The sequence below is a fragment of the Poecilia formosa genome, unplaced genomic scaffold (assembly GCF_000485575.1).
Source record: "Poecilia formosa unplaced genomic scaffold, Poecilia_formosa-5.1.2 Scaffold15, whole genome shotgun sequence".
NCBI classification, from domain to species: Eukaryota; Metazoa; Chordata; class Actinopteri; order Cyprinodontiformes; family Poeciliidae; genus Poecilia; species Poecilia formosa.
Window position 1 is genome coordinate 3202952 of NW_006799954.1, and position 22276 is coordinate 3225227.

The following is a 22276-nucleotide window of genomic DNA, read 5'->3' on the forward strand; positions in this document are numbered from 1 at the left end:
CATATTAACATAAAGCAACCAATAAATAAATGCTTTAGATAACATTATAACCACAGTAACCAATATATTTGTCAGGCTTTGGATGTAATAGGATTTTTGCTTTGCTACCTAAGAAAATAAGGTCTGCACCTTTTATCGTTTTAAATTTTCTGGGATATTTCAACTAATACCATGAGAATCTTACACCAGGCCATGCCTAATTTCATAAAGCATTGGCGGATCAGATACTGGCTAACTGCAGTTGCCTCGAATTCACCCATTTGTGACATTTTGAACTAACGTCAAAGTAAGCCAGACAGCCTCCTTAATACTCATGACAAAAACAGCCCCTGTATCTTTCTGTCCTCATTCTCATTGTAATCCTCATCACCAGTATGCTGCCCGCTGTCCTAACCTTCCTCCTCAATACCTTCCCATTTCAATGTGATTTCTTTCTCCATCATTCTCAAGGGCCTCCTCCACCGCTTGACCCCATGCTGCGATTGTTCTTTCCCCCAATGTCCTCCATCCGTCACAGAAGGATTTGGTCCAGCTTGCATGCTGGCAAATGAACTTGGACAAGGGCGCCCAATACTTCCCATCGCATTTCCCACTAGGGACGAAGCCTTGCAGCTTTTCTCGCTTCTCAGAGATAATTTGGGGCACTCGGAAAACACGGAGCTGCACCACATGATGGTAATGTGCACTGAGACTTAATCTGAGAGCTATTATCACAGTAAGTGGAGGTTTAGGAGTCTCGGTGTGATTACTGAAGAGTAAGGGTCACCCCTGGCAGCCTCCCTGACACAGAATGACCCCTGGCTGATGACTGACTGGTGTTAACTGGGATAAAACAAATCCTACGATGCCACCAAATTACATCCGCAAATACTTTCTGAAACTACAGTACAGAACTTTTCAAATTTCGGCTGTTTTATTATCGACACACTTCTGATTGAGACGTACAGCAAAGCAATGGTTTTTGCATTGGAAATTAGAAGATTTTAAAGGGATAAAAAAAGAGTTTGGGCAAGAAGGAAGGAGACAAAGGAATTAAGAGTGCTAGTGTCAAAGGAAAGGGAAGAAAGGAGAAAGGAAGACAATAGGGTATCTAAAACATCTCTATGTTGTTATTTTGTTTTCTATAGTGAAATAAATCATGAATTTTAACTCCAGATTATTTCTGGGTGAGTAGGAGCCCTGGTGAGATCTCCTGTTGTGTTTCTGTATATCTTCTAACATGTTTACAGGCTTATTTTCAGCATCAGCTCCAATATTTGCTACCAAGCGGCGTCGACTCATTATGCTTTAAAAAATAATTAACCGCATCCCATTTTTCATTAAAACAAAATGCGACTCCATTACGGTGATGCTCACAGATTTAATCACCGGGACTTCAGCTACAACATTCAGGACTCCTCATGGCAGCTCTTCTCATTTTTGTTTTTTTTTTTAATTCCCTCACCTACGGAAAATCAATTTCTCTCTGATGTTCTAGGCACAGGAAATTTATATAAACTAGATCAACCCAGCTTTTGTTCATGTTTGTGTTTTTTGCTTGTTTTGTTAACAATCAATGAAAGGTTAGGCAGCACAGATCGATACCTTTCTTCAAATACACGGAGCTCTGACAGGACAGATGCAAAGATATTAAGCTTTATCTAAAAAATGTATAGCAAATCAGATCATTCATGAGATCATTTAGCCTGAAAGCAGTTCTGAAGATGTGAGCTGAAGTTCCTGTTTATTTACCTTAAGCTGACAGTTCGTGTCAGCGCTACGCTGACATGAAACCTTCAAATCTTCGAACTCCGGCTCTCTCAACTTTTGTCCCGTCTGCTGACAGCTGGCACCTGAACATCTGATAACAGCAGTGATGACTCTTCTCACTTTTAGTGTAATTGCCTAAAAACAGGCAATTACACAAGAACGAATCGACTTCCTAATTAGCCGCTGAGTTAATTAAAGCTCAGTAAGTCTGTCGGCGCGCCCTGGATTCATTTGTTGAAACTGAAAGTTTAGAAATCATAAAAGAGGAACCAAACAGACGTGAGCTGCGTTTTTTGGGGCTTAGTTCTCATCATCTGATAAAACTTTGAAAATAAGACGCTCCAAAGCAGTTTAACAAGTGGCACAATACAGAAAATGAATGAGAAACATTTTTCTTTAAATATTAAGGTCAAGTTTCCAGTAGTGCTATGGAGGTTTTCCTCCTTCGTATAAATAGATTAATAGCTCAGTTTTGGTGATTTTTAGAACCCAAACTGATAAAGCAAAATGAGATTCAGCAAGAATCTCGCTGTTTAGGAGATAAATTACATATTTGGGCTGTTTACGATCCAAATAGATGTCACTGCACAAGCACTCTGAGACAGAACGGCGTAAAAGGAGAGGAAGGGTTTGAAACAGACGAGGAGACACTCGGTAAATACAGATCCTCGGACTGAAACAAACGTTTGACATAAATGGGAAGCTTGTTGCATCTGGGATAGCAGGTCAATGTCAGGCATTTATTTTATGAAACGATCAGAGCCATCAGATTTTTATCTGCAGGTCTTCCTCCTGAAATACTCCATGAGGAAAGGATTTCCAGTAAAAAGTTAATTACAGCTGCTGGGTTGTTGACTCATTACTCAAACATTTTGTGCTTTTACCCAAGGACTAAGCAATCTGCTAAACAACTGTCCTTCGCTCTCCAGTATTTAGGTCTGCTGAGGGTCTGTTTCCCAGATGTTCTGGTGCAAAAAGGAGGAGGACTATCTTGAAATATTTCAACTTAACCACAAGTAAGCAGCTGAACAAGCAAATATTTGAAACATCACTTAAGACTAGGAGAGAAAACCATTGCCAAAGTTGATGTTTTAAAAAAATAATATAAACAGAAAACCTTCTTGATAATCTTTCTTTTTTTTAACATGGCAAATTCAAAATTACATTTACAATTAATTTGTTGCAATCAATAAGCTTCTGGTATAAATCTGGTTGGATATTTGTCTTTTTTCAAGTGTACCAAGATATTTGCACTAGAAACTAAACCAAAATATGTGTTAAGATTTTGTGTTTTTGCAGTGTAGAACAACAGATGCCTAAATGGGGGAATAATGCATTCCCCTCTGACCCCCCAAAGATTTATATGTTCTTCGTGCTCCATCTTCGTCAGCTTCAATACTGACCATCTCCTCTTCGGAGCGCCCCTCAGCTCCAACCCTCCTGCACAAAAGCAACGTGGCTCAGCTCCAGTGAGGAACAAACATCTCTGTTTCTTCCTCATTGAGATTTCCCCCTCGTCCTCCCACCGCTTTGACATTTGACAACTGTCACCGCTCTTCTTCTTGAGGAGCTGGGCTGCAGACGCATCGAAAGGTTTATCCGAGAACTGCGGCGCTGCAGAGGCTGGCCCTGCGTGCGTGAGGGTGAACGCGGCCGTGACCCGCGGGAACCCCGCGGGAGGCTGCAGCTAAACCGACGGATGCTAAAACAGGGACAGAGGGAGGGAGAGGAGGAGGGAGTGCCGGCTTTGGCGAGGAGGAGACGAGTGTACCGTACTGCAGCAATGCAGGAGAATGGAGGAGAGATATGAAGGAGAGGCTGCAATATAAAAAAAAAAAAGACTCAACAGTGCAGAACACATATTGGCAGATGGGTTTAGAGCCACTTTATTATTCATACAAGCTTGCGTACAGCATATCTGCTTCCTCCAGGTAATCCTGTTATGACAGTATCATCTTCTGCTGTACCCAACCGAGGCATGAGGACCTGGCGATGCAGACCCACCCTGCTGAGTCTCACTTGTCTCCTCCCTCCCTCCTGTCCTTGCCCTCTGTACAAACAGCTCCCTCAGGGGGATACACGGCACAAGGAGACACACTTGGGACAACAGGGAAGCTCACCATCAGCTGTGTTGCTTCTTCCCCTTTTGAATAAGGCCAAGAGTCCACAGCAGACACCTTTTTACTATCCAACCATGTATGTAATGTAGGGCTGTAACTAAAGGCGCAAGTTATTGGTTAATGGATTAATCTAAAGATGTGATTGTACTCATCAATTGACAATTAATTGATAAGCAGCCATTTTCCTTAAAAACCCAAGTCTTCTCTTTTATCAAGGGTGGTTGACCATTTTTCCATAATATGAATTGGGCTAATTTTTCATCATATAATTTTACTAAAGCACATATTTTTCTAAAACATTTTCAGCTGTATTTTACTGACTGAATAAACAGTCAGTGTAATACTCACATTAGTTACTTTATACATATTTATAAAATAAAGCCAAACAAGAACCTCTTAGGTTGCTGGACAGAAGAGTAAAACATGAAAAGAATAAAACACTTAATCCTCCATCAACAGAGACATTCAGTTTCTGTCAACAGATTGGACAGAAACCGCTCGAGCCCGTCGAGTGTTAATATTTCTAAACAGAACCACCTATGGGGCATTTTGCATCATTTTGCATCTGCTTGGATTGTTTCACTTTCCTGTTCAGGGACGCACTCTCCGCCATCTTTTTTTCTCTTACAACAGCTAAGCTTAAGGATGACAAGCGGCACCCTCTGCTGGATGGCGGCCAAACTACAAATCTGAAATAAACTCTAAACATGCGTTAGCATCCCTAGCTGTAAGGATTCGTAGAATGTCTTGTTAAATTATTTTTCACTGTTTTAGTGGACTGTGTTCCTACTTCCAAACCTCTGGCTTTCCTCTCTGCAGCTTTACCCGTTTTTAGCTCTTGTTAAATATCCATCGATATAAATCAACGTTAATATCTTCCGCCTCCATTTTGTCGCCTTTAAGTTCTTAAATGTTAATGTGGAATGTTTTACTTCTCATCTATTTTTGCATTTTTAAAAAAATCATGCCTCAAACGCAAGTTATGTTTGAAAGGTATTGTATATTATGTAATAAAATGCTATTTAAAAAAGGAGCTACTCAAGCAAAAATACCAGATTACTCTTACGATCCGTTAATAGTCAGAATTATTGATAGATTACTCGATTAATAAAATAATTGTTTACAGCAGTCCTGATGTAATGCATTTATTTTCTGTGTTGTCCTTTCTGAGCCCCTGCAAAATGTAAACAGTCTGCAGAAAGGTGCTGCTCATCTTTCACCATGCATCCCGCAACGCGCAGTAAAACCCAACAATGGCCTTTTATGTTTCACATAACCTAATTACATAAATACACATGCAGCAGCTCAAACAAAGCCCACCGAACATCCACTCCCTGCCAATGCAGCAGGAGAGTTTATATACACCCTGCATTGACAGTCAGAGGAGATAATGCACCGATATCCACAGATCTGCAAGCACTCAAGGAACAAATATCCTGCTCTCATCATCAAATTTTAATCCCCATGCAAGTTCTGCTAGTGGGCCAAGTGTGTTTCCTGGAAAAATAAATAAATAAGAAAAAAATACACCCACTCAACCTTCAGCCGATCTTTTTAACCTAATGCGTCTGCTTTATTGGATTCCAGCTGGCCTTTACTCACAGCAACACAGAGCAATAAGAGTTGTGGTCTGAGGAAGACGAGGGAGTGAAGGACAAAGTGGTAACGGTGAGAAGGTGCAGATCTTAGAACTGTCTGTCATGTTTGGTTAGAAGGTCTCAGCTACCAATCCTCAAGCTGAAAACTCTGCAACGGTTTGGTGCTAATCTGCAGACACACTGGAGACTTTCCCTGCAAAAAAAAACAAAAACTCACTTCTGAGTAACTGAATACCTGTAGAAATATAAATAAACTGAATGTTTTCCTCATTTAAAACTAAACTGAACACAAACCGAAACCGACAAGCGAATACTTAATCGTTGATGCAGCCCACTGCTGCTTGATGTGTGAATGAACATCATTTATTTTTCTGAATGAATGATGTGAGATTTTTCATCTGTTTGTTACACAAACAGATGAAACATTTGCTGATGGTAACAAACTGCTTCTCCGTGGCAGAATAACACTAGTTTCAATATCCGGCTGGCTTTCCGAAACAGTACAGGCTGAAATCTTGGCTTCAGAATGGATCAAGAAATTTCCCAGCTGACCTTTAAAAATGACTCAACAGGTGCAATGCATGATGAAATTTCAGAAAAGCCTGACATTGCTGGGGCTCATTACTGTCACCCATCAATAGGCTAAACACTAGCTTGATCACGGTTCGATAAAATATTGATTTTCGTTTGAGTTTGTGAAATGGCAGAGAAATCAATAACCCAAACAATGAGGAATCAATTTGTGCATGTCACTGTCTTTTACCAACACACACGCACAGACACACACAGGGAGGCATGCAGAAACGCTAACCTGTGGAGACAGGGCAGTGGTGGTCTGGGTGAAGAGCGTGGAGTGGGCTGCTGACCATAGGCCATGAGCTCTCCTGACAGTCTGACGGGTGAAAGTAGCAGGCAGCACCTCCTGCAGAAGCAAAGACACAAATACACACACACACACGTGTCAAGTTAAGGAAAAATCATCGGCTCAAAGAAAATGAGGCCAGCACAGACCCTTGCAGATATATTCACACTCAAACTTTCTCTCATTTTGTCACATTCAATCCAATGATTTTAATTTACTGTTGGTCTATGATAGACCAACTATTATTCAGTTGTGTTTAACAGTCAAGTGGAAGCAAACGGGTCATACACTTTGGTCTTTTCTACCAACTTTTAGTATCTAGAAACTGATTCTTTTCTTCTTTGTAAACCAGCTCAGTCAGACCGTCTGAAGAATATCTGAGAACATTAAAGATCTTGCCACAAAATATCTTCTGAATTTAGAGCTAGACTTTGATTAGGCCATCCTAACACGAGTATGCTTTGATCTAAATGATTCAAATGTAACTTTGAAGCTGCAATTCGGGTCATTAAGTTCAGTTTTCCACACAAATAGCATTTTAGATGTATGCCATGAAGTTGTATTTTGACCTCAGCTGAACAGAACTACGTCTACATGTTGGATGTGTCGACTACATGACCTGTGGCAAACTTCAGATGGGACTTCTGGATTTCTGTCAAACAACTGCTCATCTTTCGGCTTTCCCGAATTATTCTGCAATGATCTTTCCATCAGCTCTCACCAGTTTCCTCGTTAAAAGGGCAGTATTACATATTTTTCCAGCAGACAGTTCCATTTTAGAGCCTTATAAGGTAACTATTAACCTTCAGTTGTTTTAAAAATATCAAACATGACTTCAAAAAACCTGACTTCACCATTCAATTTCTTGACATTGGGCCTCTGTCTCTTTAAGGAGCTTCTGCTCTTTGTGACATTTTCCCTTTCAGCACGTCATCACAAGGAGAACCACCATTATGCTGTTTATAAGGAACATTGGACTGAGACGTAGTTCGTAAGGCAAGTTCAGCAGATGTGCAGTTCCACCAAGTGTTTGCCAGTTGCTGCTGCCGCTAGTCTCAAGGAGCAATAGTGGGGATAATGTGTTCATTTTGAAGTCTTTTTTCCACCACATGTAGGCCAAAATGTTTATTTTTATGTCATCTGACATGCTCCTTGATCTTCACAATGTTGTTTACCCTCTGTAAACAGCATTTTACTAAATCATTGATTTCTGAAAGCTGTTGGTTTCTTTCACATTTTCATTTGTAAAAAAAAAAGAAAGAAAGGAAAGAAATCTGCAAAGCCATTTTTGCGTTGTGGACTGAGACGAGGTAACATCAGTATAGTGCATGTCTGGGATCTGAAAACAGGCTTAAAATAAGACTTCAAAGTGATAACTTGGTTTTATTTGCTATTTTTGTCACAGCGACTTGCAATTTCTCTTTTGTATTGATTCAGCAGCCGACGGAATGTCAAGTGAAATTTTCCGCTTATGTTTTAAACGCCAAGCGATCCAGCCTGCTGCTGCAGCACACACCTGCAGATGAAAGAGATGATCAAGCCTACACAACTCAAACCCAAACTATCAGTGCATTAATGTTTAAGAAAAAGCAAAAAAAAAAAAAAGAATACGTCTCAATGCAAACTTGAATATAAGATATGATAAACATGCTGACTGCTTCTCACTTTAGGACGGGCTCCCAGCGGGACGTGTTCAGAGGTTGTGCCTTGGACAGATTTTCTCCTCTGGATTAAACATCCTCTAGAAATGCCTGAAATACTTTCACCTTGAAAATATGCAGTCAGATGCTCCCAGGCTCCAAGCACTGACAAGAGATCAGATGGAGATAAAGTGGAATTTAAACACAGATAGCAAAGTACCTGCAAAGTGGCTCAAAGTGACTCGTGTGTATGTTTATCAAACCACTGAACCTTTTCTACAGCTTGTTTTAGACTAGATGTCTATGCAAGTCTGATGTCTTTAGATCCCAAGCTGTTTAGGATTTTAAATGGTTGACCATTTAAATGCCTTCAGCGTGGGGCAACCTTGAGCATCCTCTTCATGACACTCCTGGAAAAATCTTCAGTCAGAGGCTTCTTCAGAGTCACTGTAACTCAGACCGCAACAGGAAACCTTCCCTGCCCACAGCCTTCAGCAACATCTCTGAAGAACCTCGACTTCAAACATTTAAATTTTCCTTAAATGGAATCAATAAAGAGTTGTTTTAAATTGAATTGAGGAAAAAAAGTTTCTGCCCAGAATGTGCGCAAAGAACTAAAATCTGCAAGAACAGATTGATTGAATTTATTTCTAGCAGGCCCAAGAGAGGGAAGAATGTCTCTGCTCTTGCCGGGTCGAATTGACCCAGAGCTGTTTTGTATGGACTTTGACAAAACAGGAGAAAAAAAAACAACCACATAGCACCTTCGATCAGGACTCTGTTGAGCTGAGTAAAAAATGAACAACCGCTGTAAAGTATTTGTTAAGCCGTCTACATCTGAAATTTCTTGCTTCCTCATTCATAAAGAATTATTATTTTATTTTTTATTATTATTATTTCTCAAAAATGACCAACAAACTGAAACATTTCCCAATCTGTCTCTTTTGTTCGTGATATAACAAAAATACGTCGGGATGAGTAAAGCGCCATAAATCCCACGTGACTGCACAGCACCCACCCTGACTGCAAAAGGTTGCAGAACACAATTTCAAGCAACATTAAAGCTGAAGCAGTTATATATTAGGCCAAATAGTAGAAAATCATGTTAGCAGAAAGAAACAGCATTTTTGCTTTGTTAATCCATTTTAACAATGCTTTCACTCTGACTCGTGTGTATGTTTATTAATTCATTTAACACAAGTTAATATTTGCTTGTTAAATTTTTAATTTAAGTGGGATCTTCACTCAAGAGTTGTTTCATAACAAGCAGCAGTTTGCTGGCCATCAAAAGTCTAATTAACACAAATGTCTATTTTACAACTTTTCTGTCGTTACACACAGCATTACCTTCATATAACAACCTTCTTGAAAGCCAAGACAGAGCTGTGACTGTCTCCTTGTGTTTTTGGCAAACCAAAAAGAGAGAATGGCAAAAGTAATAATTAAACTTTTCAATATTTTGTTGCAAATTTCAACGTACTTTATTTGACTTATGAGATATAAGTCAAACATACCTCATGAGTGGCTTTGTCTCCTGCACAAAGTCACATATTGTACAGGGGAAATAAAAAAAATGTGCTTTTATTTAAAAGTATTCGTTCTAACTACATGAATCTGAAAATTCATGTAGATAGCTACAGTTCAGGCGCGAGACAGCCAATAGCATAAATGTGGCCTTTATAGAAGAGAGAAAAAATGTCACGGTAGCTGGTTTGCTACAAGGAAAGTATGTCATAATTACAAAAAACAAATGGTTTATCAAAGAACAAGATAATGACTGTGCATTCACCGCTGTTTAGACTTTAATCAAACTCTAGATCGTTTTTCTAGAAAGTCTGGTTTGTATGGGGAAGTGTAAATGAGTACTAGCAACGTGAGGTGGACCAAAAAAGGGAACTCTGGTCTTGGTTCAGTTAAAGTAAACTCTGCATATGTAAATGCCAACCAAACTAGACACCGCTCCAAACATAGAAAGCAAACTACAGTACAGGACATTCTGTGAAAATACAAGCAAATCAAACACGAGTGAAGCATCATCAGGAGCAGGGTTTCCCTCAGTGTATTATAAGCCTGGCGGGCCACCAGGCTTTACTTGTGCCCCCACCAGACTTAGCCTTGTTAATTTATTAGTTGTTTTTTTTTCAATGATTGCCTTTTTTTAAGACTTTATAGTTTGCGTTTAGATATTTATCTTCCAGTCTTCGGCACACAGTGAACCAGTAAGGAGCAACCAGATGAGCTAAAGGCGAGAAAGTGCAGCCTGTCTGAACCTGAAATACAGTGCATTAAAATAATCAAAGTGTGATGTAATAAAGACATGAAAACAAACTAGTTTTAACTACAGAATTAACTTGTGTGTTAAATCTAAGATGACCTTGTCCAATGTTATGATCTCAATCCTTTTATAGTTGAAGCTCAAAATGATTCAGGACCATTTGAGCTTTGAAACAAAGAATTAACAGAATGAGCATTGTGTTTTTTCACAAGATTATGAATTAAATATGGAACTGAAGGGCAGCAGATGCAAAAGAAGGGGTGATAATACAGACCCCTGAGGCACCCCACAGCCAAAAGACACTGTGTTTTTTCAGCAGGGACAGTGAAGTGGGTTAAAGTTGTTGGGATGATGTATGGAGCCAATTATGGCCCAAATCTGATATAAAACCTGGAAAGGGCACAAACGACACTTCAGCTATAATTACAAACTTAAATTTTTGGTTTTTCATGTAAAATTCCAGGAAAACACATTAAGTTTTAATGTAATATAATAAAAAAAGGGAAATAAGAACATATTTGCAAGGGTCTACATTACAGTGAACACTTCCCTTTTGTTCGAAAGGTAATGGCTTGTCCTATTAAATGGTGGAAAATCTTTACTTCTCAGGACACAGCCAAGCCAGACGTTCAGTCTCAATCAAGATTAGCTTTCCTGGGGAAGAGCTGCGATTATCACCTCTGGTTTCTGCTTCCTTTTACCTCCTCATTTCTACAGCTGCAAACAAGGAGAACTAATTGGAGAAAGGACGACTGTGAACAGACTGTCCATTGTTCATAATTGTGTTTGACTTCTTCTGAGCACACACACACACACGCACACACACACCGCAGCAAATTATTAGGTTTCCAAGGAGACCAAATTCAACAACTGGCCACATTCGCAGTCTCAAAAAGCAAAGAGCAACAAAGCTTGAGTCGTGTGTAACATCACTGGGATGCTTTCAGGGACTATTTTCACCACATTAAGATGCGCAATGGACCTTACAACTGAGATAGCAAGTTGTTGGAGGATTAATACAGAGTCTTCCTTATCTTTCACAAGCCAGGTCTAAGGCAGCAACTCATAGGTGGCGTCTCTGGAGAGCTACTTTTGCTTTGTATAAGGACATGTTGGGCACACATGTGAATATGTAAGGATACAGCTACTATCCAAGCAAAAGTATTGACATCACTTTAATTCTTCCATTTTGTTACATGAATGTTTTACTGGTGATTTTATGTGACAGAACAAAACAAAATGATGAATAAGTAAATTCAGTAAAAAGGAATTTTCAGGTATTCCCCCAGATTTTTCATGGACTTTGACTAGACCATTCTAGCACATCAATTTGGTTTGATTTAATCCAGTCCAATGTAACTGTAGGATAATAGTGTAAAGTGGTTGAAAACAAATTAGCAAAAATAAAAAAAAACATTTAAAAAAGGGAAAAAAGGTTTATTATTTGAATTTCACCCGTGTGATCATTTTTGTCAGCCTACCTATTTGATGGTTGCTGTGTCAAAAATGTAAAAAAAAAAAAAAATGGGAGTAAGGTGTGTGAATATTTTTGCAAGGCAATCTACAAATAAAGTAATGCAACTTAATGCCAACAACTCGGTTCTAACTGTGCAACACTTTACACGGGAACTTAAAATTAGACCAGAACATCTCTGCACCACATGCAGAGGTCTATGTGAGTTATGAGGGGGTCTATTTCTGTTACCAGATTTCCACAGACTGCTCTCTACAGCTTCTACCTAACCAACAGGCTCGAATCACATATGATGCAAACACCCTCAACCGCATCACCTTGTCCTCCTGATACAAAAGGTCCCACCTGGCTAAATCCCCACTGACAGCACCTGCTTTGCAGAATAAAAACACAATAAACAACATAAGCGTGCGGAGAAAGGCTAATTTTTTTGCTCATAATGCACCAAGTTCAATGCAGTAAAGTGGACGGCACGGCAATTTGTTATGTGGCGTGCAGAAAGCAAGGTTTCAGAGGACGAACTGCAAACAGGACATATGCTATAAGACTAGGAAGGATAGATTTCCTCTAATAACTAAATCTATCATACTAAATACAGGAATTTCTGCAGCCTGTCATTCAAAATGTAAAAATTAATCACTCTCTATTTTACTCTCTAGAGATAAAATTAGCTCTATAGGGCTTCCTGTTGAAGATTCAGACACTGCAGTGGCACCTGATTTATTTACTAACCTCATAACGCAGATCCTGCAGCTCAGATTTCAGACTTTAAAATAACCCCATCATGTGTGACACATTTGTGAATCAAGCCAGGACATGCTTTATACTCCATGTCACATGCGCAAATTAAGTGTCCACTCCCTGCAGTGTATTGATTTCCTGACTGACTTATGGCAATGCCGTGCTATGAGCTCAGAAACCGCTCTGCGCTGATATCAGACATGTTACACCCAAGCTCTCCCCAGTACTCAGTTACACCCACCGTAACCCTGGTTACCTGCCTGTCAGTCTGCATGTTTGAAACCTGACATGCAGTAACTCGTACAGTTGGAGTGCTTTAATAAGCTCCGGGTCAGACAAGAAGTTTCTGTCTCCTGTGCACATTCCCAAAACATGAGACTGCCGGGAATCCCGAACTGCTTCAATAATTGGAAGCATCTGATCACCAATGTCCAGAGGATTCATGTGTCAGGCGGACTGCAATACATTAAAACAGTTTTTTAAGAAGCTATCACATTTCACATTTCATTTTTTGATAATCACATTTCATGTGATTATCAAAAAATAATCATATGAAATGTATGGTTGATTTTTATATTTTAAATGCAACATATTTTTCTATTTTTTGTAAAGTTTTGACTCAATTACTTCTCCGACTGTGTTCTTCCAGCAAATTGCTGTTTCTAAATTAGTTGACGATTATTTCAATAATCGATTCATCACAATTCATTATGATTAAACGCCTATTGCTATCCAATTATTAATCAGTTAATCCAAAAAGTAATCAACAGATCAGCTCTACAATGTACCGATTTTAAAAAATGTTTGAGATTTTCACATGTTGATGTAAGAAGTATTTTTTTTTTTTACTGTAGGTACAAGTATGTACTAAAAATAATGTTATGTTATTGTATTATAGGCAAAAACAACATTATTTTCTTATTTAAAAAATGATTTGCATGTTTTAATGTTTTCCTAATAGTGTATAAATCAGACTTATATGGTTAAATGAAAAATCTGTATTTTTTTTAATCAATTAATCATATGAATAATCGAAACAGCAGTATGCAAAAGTTGGACGTTGTTAGATAAAATGATCTGTTGATCTCTGAAAAGGTAAAAGTCTGAGCTGAAGTGAATTGAATTGCCATGAAGGTCGTTGAATCAACAGGAGTCGGACATTTGATAAGGAAGTTTTCGTGGCACAACCCCAGGAGGAGCATACAGAGCAAACCCACAACTCACTGGAGCAACGAGTTATATAGTTTTGCAGATAAGATGAATGTACCATCACTGTCAGATCTTAATGTTAAAAGAAAGTAAATTATTTAAACAAAAAGTTGAAATTTGGATCCCTGAAGTCTTCTAAAAAGCTGATTATGCCGTTATCCCTCTGCAAGAACAGAAGTTGTATCTAAAACAAGCTGCTTGTCTGTAAAAGGAAAGTTTACCTTTAGAAAATGAAGACGATTCTGTCTCAACAACAAAACTTATTCCTAATAAGAGAAACTGAAACTTTTGCACCTTTAACAAATCAACTGATCAAATCAGCGAAGAAGAAAAAAGCTCCAGCAAAGTTTCCTAACAAACACAAGGGAAAAGACCCTCACTACTCATGACTCAGCATGGATCTAACAAGCTGATCTGATAATAGGAACAACGCAGGGCTCTGGCAGGTGTGAGAGCATGAAGTGTGTTTTCACACTGCGGATCATATACACCCGGTGGGTTGTAAGCTGCTGAAAGGCAACTGCAGAAATATTGATGGGAATGCTATTTGTTCCCAATTCGGAGAGTTAACTGCTAGCAGATGGTGAGAGGACGGCATCCAAAAGCAAGAGCGGCTGCCACAGGCAGCTCAGGTATCCACGCGACTAATTAATACTGCATGTTGAGAGCATGAGACGACTGACAAACTCCGTCGCCGCATCGCTACAAAACTTTTTCATGACTCATCAACAAAGTGAGATTTACAGTACAAGTTAAGAGACTCATTTTCCAGATCTCCTCGGATGCCCTTATCTTCCTCTCTCAGATCTTCTCCCTGCTCGGTTTGTTCGCTATCTCTGCATCTCCAGTAGCAGAAGGAGAAAGGCAGTAAGCCCCGGGGGGAGGCCAGGCAATCTCTGGTCGCTGAAAGGAAAGATGAACAGAGCGAGATAGAGGAGAAGGGGAGACGCAAATGAAATTTCCGAGGCATTAAGACGACCCCGGTTACGATAGAGGTGTGTGGTTGCCAGGTGATTCCTAGCAAGTCAAAGTGTTATATTAGCAAGGAGAACCGATCAATTTGCAGGTGTTCCCCTGGATGTTTCCAGATGACAGGCGGACGTGACCGAGGCTCAAGGAGAAGGAGAAAATAACCTGTCAAGGTAATCAGGGTGATGCGGCAGCCTCAAACTAACCACTTTGCAGACAATCATATTCTCACTCAACCTGCAACCCCACTTCCCCACCTCCACCCCCTGTCTCAGATGCTCAAGGACACATTACGTCCAGCACGTGTCTTGTTGTGCGAGTTCTGCTGCAGCCTCGGTGAGAGAAATTACCTGAGTCCCATTGCAGGGTTCCAATAAGCAAATATCCAGCAGGAGCCACTCAGAGAAATTCAGTCACACACCTGCAAGTATGCATGACGTAAACATGCACCCACTGTCTGAAATACAGCAACTGCATACAGATTTATTTTAGTAAAAGGAGAGACTGGAGCAAAAATATGAAACAAAAAAGTGGGGGTAATACTCTCAGCTGATTTATGGCCCCAGGTGTCACTAAAACACAGCCTATATTGGAGGAAAAAACTACCAGAGTAATGTTGTCTGTATAGCATGAGAGCAGAAATGGCCTCAAAGTGTCAGAATTAATGCTGACCCAATCAGAGTCTGAAAGCCAGGCTCGTTTTAGCTAGCATTAAAAATAAGGACTCTTGGTGGGTTCAGTATTCTAACTTTATTCCAACTGCGAAAGTAAAAGGTTGTGACGCAGAACCCACGTTCAGAGGCCAATATGGCTGCCACACCTTTAAAAATAATAAAAAAATGTTTGTGAACAAAGTATTTCTGGACATGACCTGAAGGGAAATGTTATTGCATTAGTTTTTATTTCTAGTAGCAGAGAGCTTTAGAATTGGTTTTCCGACTTCCAGGGCTTTCATGTCAAATTCTCTCAATTTTGGATGTGATGTCCTTCCCAGATCCAATCTGCAACTTCAGAAACAAATCAAACGCTCCATTAGATCTGCAAATAGGAAATCATGTTTGGTAGAGTTAAGATTTAAATTGAAAAAAAAAACGTAACACAATACGGTGGACTTCCAGCTATTCACAGATTTTTTTTTTTTTTTTGGTACAGCACTGAATTTTCTAAAATATTAGAAAGAAAATGCAGCTTGGCAAGCTGAAATACCCAACAACAATGCGGCTTTTGGTTGGTGTTTGCAAAGCAGCCAATCCAGAAGCGGCATTAATTTTCCATGTCGCACAATGCTGCGGGGATGTTTCACTGTAGCTGCTGGGCATTTTGCCTCTTTTGACCTCTTCTACCTTTGTAATATCAGACGCTTAGTAGACTGCTCCATTAAATTGACTTATATGTTGCACTGGACTTGTCATGCTGGTCATTTTAAGTTCCCAGATTCAAACTCAGCCAGTTTGAGTTAAATGCTGAGGCACAGAGTTGAGCTGAGGCTCTGAAACCAACAGTCTAGCATGTCAGGGGTGCAGTTGTGCTGTACAAAGACAAAAGTCAGTGAATGGCAGAGCAGCTCAAAATAATCCACTGAAAGTGTTGTTTTTGTTTTGTTTCTGGTTTTAAAAAAAAAAAGACCCACACGTCCTCCTAAGGAGTGGGCGTGTGAGAAGAAGGTCTGGCGTGAATCAGAGAGAGACTTGGTGAACGAACGTCAGAGGACCGATGGTGCAAGAAGAAGAAAAGCATCAGAGTGCTTGCATATCTGAAGGCCTCTAACAAAGCGCTCATTCTTAGCATCACAGAGATCCACAGATAGCAAGAACCACCCACTGGCACAGTTTGCATGACTAGCAGCGGTAAATTCTAATACTGGGGCGGAAAAATAACACACTTTGAATCTGTTTAATTAAAGTATAATTATCAACACTCTGTTTATGCAAAGTGGGAGTCAAGACAAGTGGCATCCACAAATACTAACTAAAACGTGGCTTTCAACAGGCTAGTGGCGCCAAAAACTAAGTGGCGCACATTTTATACAGCAAGTCAAAACAGATCTCCATGGTTTTGTAAGTTTTGTACACAAATCTAGCCTGACTGCAGAATGCATCTGCATAAACAACCTCTATATTGCTTCTCTCCTACTGTAAACTGACCTAAAAACAGCATGGACACGCCACAGCTTGGCTTGTACTACGATTTGAGCGCGTGCCGAAACTCTAGTCCGCTACATCAGCGAAGCTTTTGTGGCTCTGTCATTTGTCTCAAGTGAAATTGAGGCTTAAATTACATAAGCCTCGCAGCTTCCCTGCAGGACAGGTTCCTAAGTAGGGGGAATTTATGTACCGCGGTATTTTTATTAACAGTAAATCTGCAAAGAGATGATCCACCTGCCTTAAATACAATCATGTTCAGCAGATTTTCTGCCTCTTTTCAGAACCAGGAACACAAAACACAGAACAATATCTTTCTTCTATCTGCCCTGACTGTGAAATAAACGAATGCCTTCAGTCTATGCTCACTTGCTGTGAAATTAGAAACACTTTACTTAGTTCATATTAGCTGACATTTCTGTCACCACTCTGACGTACCAACATCACAAGGAAAACTGGTTTTTCAGTAATTCTGACTGCATAAATGATCTGCATTTAACAAGTGTTACCAAAGTAATTTCACACAGCGTAAGGCTAGCCTACCACCAGGAGGGATCTTGTTTGCAGGATCAAAGTGTACCAAGGTACAAATTTAAGGTTTCAAAACTGCAAGAATGTTCCTGTTGCACGGTGTCTTCTGGTACCAGTGTTAGTGACAGAGAAATGCTCCTCCCCCACCTGTTTCTGCACAATGCAAATGACTGAAAGGAGGCTGTTACTCTTTTCATTGTATTTTCTTTATAGAAGCTTTCAAGTCATATTACAGATATTATTTTTAATTAAAATATCTGATTATTTTAGCAGCAGTAACAGTGTTGTTTTTCTGTTTTAAGCAAAAGCAATTAGATCATGCGGAGTTATGCTTTTGTTTTAAACTTTTGTGGATTTTCAAACTGTAAGAATTAAATACCAGCCACATCATTTGACCAAAGCCCTTCTTCTTGCTCCAGCCAATTTTAGATTTGACTTTATGAGCCGACAGCCTGTAAATTCGCCCCATTGACAGTAAACTGGGGTGTTTCTCTCCCTGTGCTTAAAAAACACTGAATATTGCAGATTTTTAAATGGAAATACCACTTAACAACCCTGCTTTCATTGTAAGGTAGGATTTGTTATAAAATTGAAAGAATATTATGGAGGGGAAAATAGGGATAATAAACCCCAAGCAACTTTGATAAAAAGCAGAAAAAATGCAACTAGCAAGTTTTTTATTTTTTTATTTTTTTAAGATTACTTAAATAATCGATTAATTGTTTCAGGCCTATTCATATTATCATCCATATTAAACCCAGGGAGACTAATTAAGTAACTTTTAAAGAATTTTTAAAAGTTACTCATCAAAAGAAAACAATTAATTCCACTTTACAAATAAGCTCCATTTGAGTTGGTCTATATTATAAAATCCTAGTAAAATGCTTGAGGGGTCAGAAGAGATGAGCAGATGAGATGAGGCAAAGACGTCACAATATTAAGCTTGATTGCATAGCAGTAAAACTTACAGACACTGTCTGAATATGGAGAAGAAAAAGCAGTCAATATAAAAAGAAATAAATCTCATCCAGTTTGCTTGAATAAATATTGGTGAGGTAGGAGGCTGCTGAGCATGAAGTCCTCTGTCACATTTATTGCCTCTGAAAAAAAAAAAATGAAAAAAAAAAAAAAATGAGGCACACAAACCAAAATACATTTTGTAAAACGACAGAACGCAGCGTCAGGGAAGAGTTATGAGCCAAGCCGGCGTAAAGAGACAGACAGCAAATATTACACTTTATTCATATCTCCTCGTAGGGTTGGTGACAGATGTAAACAGCAAGTCCTTTCAAAGCAGCTTTGACAGAAAACGCAACTCAGCCCAATTACTCTCACGGCCCTAACTAAATGCAGCAGAAATAATAAATGTGATGTATTTAATAAATGAAATGTAAATTTCTCAGCCTGGAGATGTTGTTCTGACGCAGCTTGCTCGATGAGATTAACGCAGAAGCCATTTTTCATTGAGTCTGAGAGAAGGATAACCTTCAATCCCCTGCTGGAAAAAAAAGGACATTTTGATTGTTCTGAGCGTTTCCGTGGCAACGACAGCATGGGGACTTTCAGATTAGCCCTAGGAACCGGTACTTGTACGCTTACTGTTGTCTTAAACCTGAAAATAGGCTACTGTTCTTCACCAGAGGAATTTTCTCACGCATAACATGTCAAAAATACTAAATTAAAATATCAGGAATTAAAAGTAGAGCTCAGTTCATTTATAGGCTGGGAATAAAATGGAGACTGGGTTTTTGTTACATAAAAAAAAAGATGCTGCTAACCTCTGTTTCCACTCCCATGGCCTCCATCTATTCCCTCCATGCAGCTCACATCTAGGCTGGGAAATCCCCACGCTGCCTCACAGGGCCCCGATGTGAGGGAGCGGTGAGGCTAAAAGACCTTAAATGATCCATTCTTCTACTCAGCTCCTCTTGTCTGCATCTTCCCCGGGTTAAACAAAGCAGCCAGGTAGATGTGAGGCGGCGAGAGCCGCGTGGAAAGCTATTACTGAGGCAGATTACACCACTGAATCTTAGATACATACAGCTGATGCCAAATATTAACATATCCTTCCTGTCACAATAAATTAGACTGAGCTTTAGCTATATGGGATTACCAAAATAAGTTCAAAAGGTCAGAATAATGAAGGATTTTTAAAGTTTTCTTTAAACTCAGCAGCTTATATACATTCCCTTAGAATTTGACAGAACTGGCTTTAATTCATAGTGCGCATTGACAAAAAGGCTCTGACGTTTTGGGTCTCCTTCCACAAGCTTCTCTCAACGATTTGCTTTAATTTTGCCTCCCAAAAAGAGAAAAAAACTGCCTACAAACTTTGCATGGGTCTGACATCAGGTCTTCGTGATGGCCACTCCAAAATTTTATTGTCTCTAAGCCACTTTGTTTCTAACTTATATTGTGTCGGTGACCATTTGAAAGCCAATTCGTTTCCCAGCTTTAATTTCCTGGCTGGTGTCTTGAGATGTTGTTTCAATATTTCCACATATTGTTGTTATTGTAATCAGGATACCATCTCTTCTCAGTAGAGCCCCATTCCGTTCTGCACCTGAGACTGCATGAGCAAAACCCTATTAGTTTTCTAAGCCAGAAAACAGTTTGTCACTGAGGGTTTTTAATAGCTTGCTGATTCAAAATGTGACCAAATTTACACAGAAACATCTTCACCAGAAACAAAAGAAAAACAACAACAACAACAACAAAAAAAACTTTTTCCAGATTTAAATCCAATGGAAAACCAGTGGTGTGAGCTGCAGGGAATATGAGATGGAACAAATGACTCTGGATGATCTAGAGAGATTTTCCAAATAGAAATCTTCAGATGCACAACTAATTTTATTATTATTTATTCCTAAGGCTAGATTTTTTTTGTTTTACTTTTCAATAAGAGATTGTGCTACTGCAATATAACAAACTGATTGTAAAGATTTTCACACACCTAAGCTCAGTTTTCCATATTCACAGTGGAAACTCAAAGGTTTTCTATTTCTTTATTTCTATTCCAGTGACACAATCAGTTCAGGACTCCAGGGATGAGTTGTGCTCCATTACCCAAACAAGGAAACAGCTGACGGAAAAGGTTTCCCCAACTCTGTAATTTAACATGCCGCAAGCATGCTGGACATGCTACCACTTTTAAATACCTTCAAAGAATCACAGTTCTCGTTTACAAAAAGGCAGAGATCCCAGTACGACCTGCCATTGATTAAATTACAGAAAGGTTGCCAGAGAGAAGAGAGAGGCTGCGTATGAAAATCAGATTTAAATCCATGTTTGCACGCCTCTCCACACAAGATACTTTGCATTTGTGAGCAGACTGGAACAGCACTGCATTTGTTTAGCCATCTGTGCATGAATACATGGTGTCCAAAAAGGCTGGTCAATGTAAACTGAAACACAGAGACCTGCATCGGCTTGTCACATGTTTGCTGAGTGAACATGGGGATGCAAGCTGCAGCTGTTGTTGCAGTTAACTCCTAAAAAACAAGCTAGCTTGAATTTGTCTTGTTTGGTATGCCATGACAACAGGAAGCGCATACTTAAGCCACGAGTCAGAATCCCACCCTCCACAATGGCAGGCTTGTAACAACGCCCAAGACCGTCTCCATGGAAATGCATTTTCCAACATTATTCCTCAAACCTATTTATAGAGCAGCCGACCACGAGGCTAGCCAGCTAATATGACTTACAGTACAGTGAGAGTGGAAACGTCTATCGTTTGCAAACAGCTGACTAACAATCCTCACTCTGACAGCGGTAAAACAGGATGTTCGGAGGAAGCCCGTGTGTGCATTAGTGTTCAAATTTCAGGCTGATGCAAGAATCGGCAGAGGCTGCACAGGCAGAACGAGGGGTGCACACAGCAGGTACCGATGTCGTCCCTGACCTCCTCTGACAGCGCCGCCGCTCTGTTGCCTTTTAAGCGTGTTGAATGAAGACGAGAAAACCACAGACGGCTTCCAGTTCAGCCGATTTTCACCACAGTCTTCCTTTCAACTCTCAACGTTACAGCAACCTGCAAACAGCACTCACACCCTCAGAAGTGCCTGTTGCAAACTGAAACAGATCTCTCTACTTCAATGTGATTTCCTGTGATAAATCAAGACTACAATGCTCCCAAATTGTACAGTGGAATAAAACATGATTTTCAAATTGTAGGAATAAATATCTGAAAACTGTGGTATGCATACATACACACGTATGCAAAAGTCAGTGCAGCCACCTGCCTTCAGAAGTCCCTAGGAAACACTTTACCCTCAATGCACCACCCTCAAGGTGAAAGATGCAGTCAAAGAAAAACCTTTAAACCCAGTTGAGACTAAACTACACACAGAAAGTCGGCTTTACTTACCAGTGAGGCGACTTCTGAAGATAACCAGTTGCACTGAATTTTAGGGGCATCAGGGTAAAAAGGGAGTCCCACTGTCATTATGCAGGTGTTGCAGATTTGCTTGGGCTATAAATGTTTAAGTGTTTGCTGCACACGTCAAATAAAATTAAAACTTTGTACTGAAAACTTTTATGTCTGTCACATAAATTCCTCATAAAACTCCTGAAATAACAGCTATAACATTTGTGGTTGCAAAAAAATAAAAATAAAAAAAACCCCACAAACGCATTAAATGGGCATGAATACTTCTCCCGGGTAATATAAAAAAGAACAAAGTGTCAGCAAAGGTAATAACTGGACGTTACCCTTTGACTTCACAGCTTGGTTATCTAATTATGATCAGGCTAGCATGGCAGTAGCACACCTTGAGCAATGCTTAAGCTTCGTACACGTTTGGTTGTCTGCAAACAAAAGTCAGAGCTCGAGGGAAAAGCCCTCCCCGGTTCTGCTGACGCCAGGCCTTCATTAAATGCCGAGCTTCTCATAACCAAAGAGCACCTGCACAATAAATAACAGCTACTACTACAAACAGTGTGGCAGTAACTCAGTGTCCGAGAACAAC

At 39.7% G+C, this 22276-nt stretch overlaps 1 protein-coding gene across 2 annotated transcripts in view; it reads right to left on the reverse strand.

The window, feature by feature from the left end:
- Window positions 1-22276, reverse strand: part of mcu (mitochondrial calcium uniporter) — a 61661-nt gene that overhangs the window by 25944 nt on the left and 13441 nt on the right. For both annotated transcript variants that reach the window (XM_007546250.2, XM_016668513.1), the window contains exon 2: window positions 6279-6389. In XM_007546250.2, coding sequence (XP_007546312.1) covers window positions 6279-6389 — 111 coding nt within the window. The remainder of the gene's footprint in view (window positions 1-6278; window positions 6390-22276) is intronic.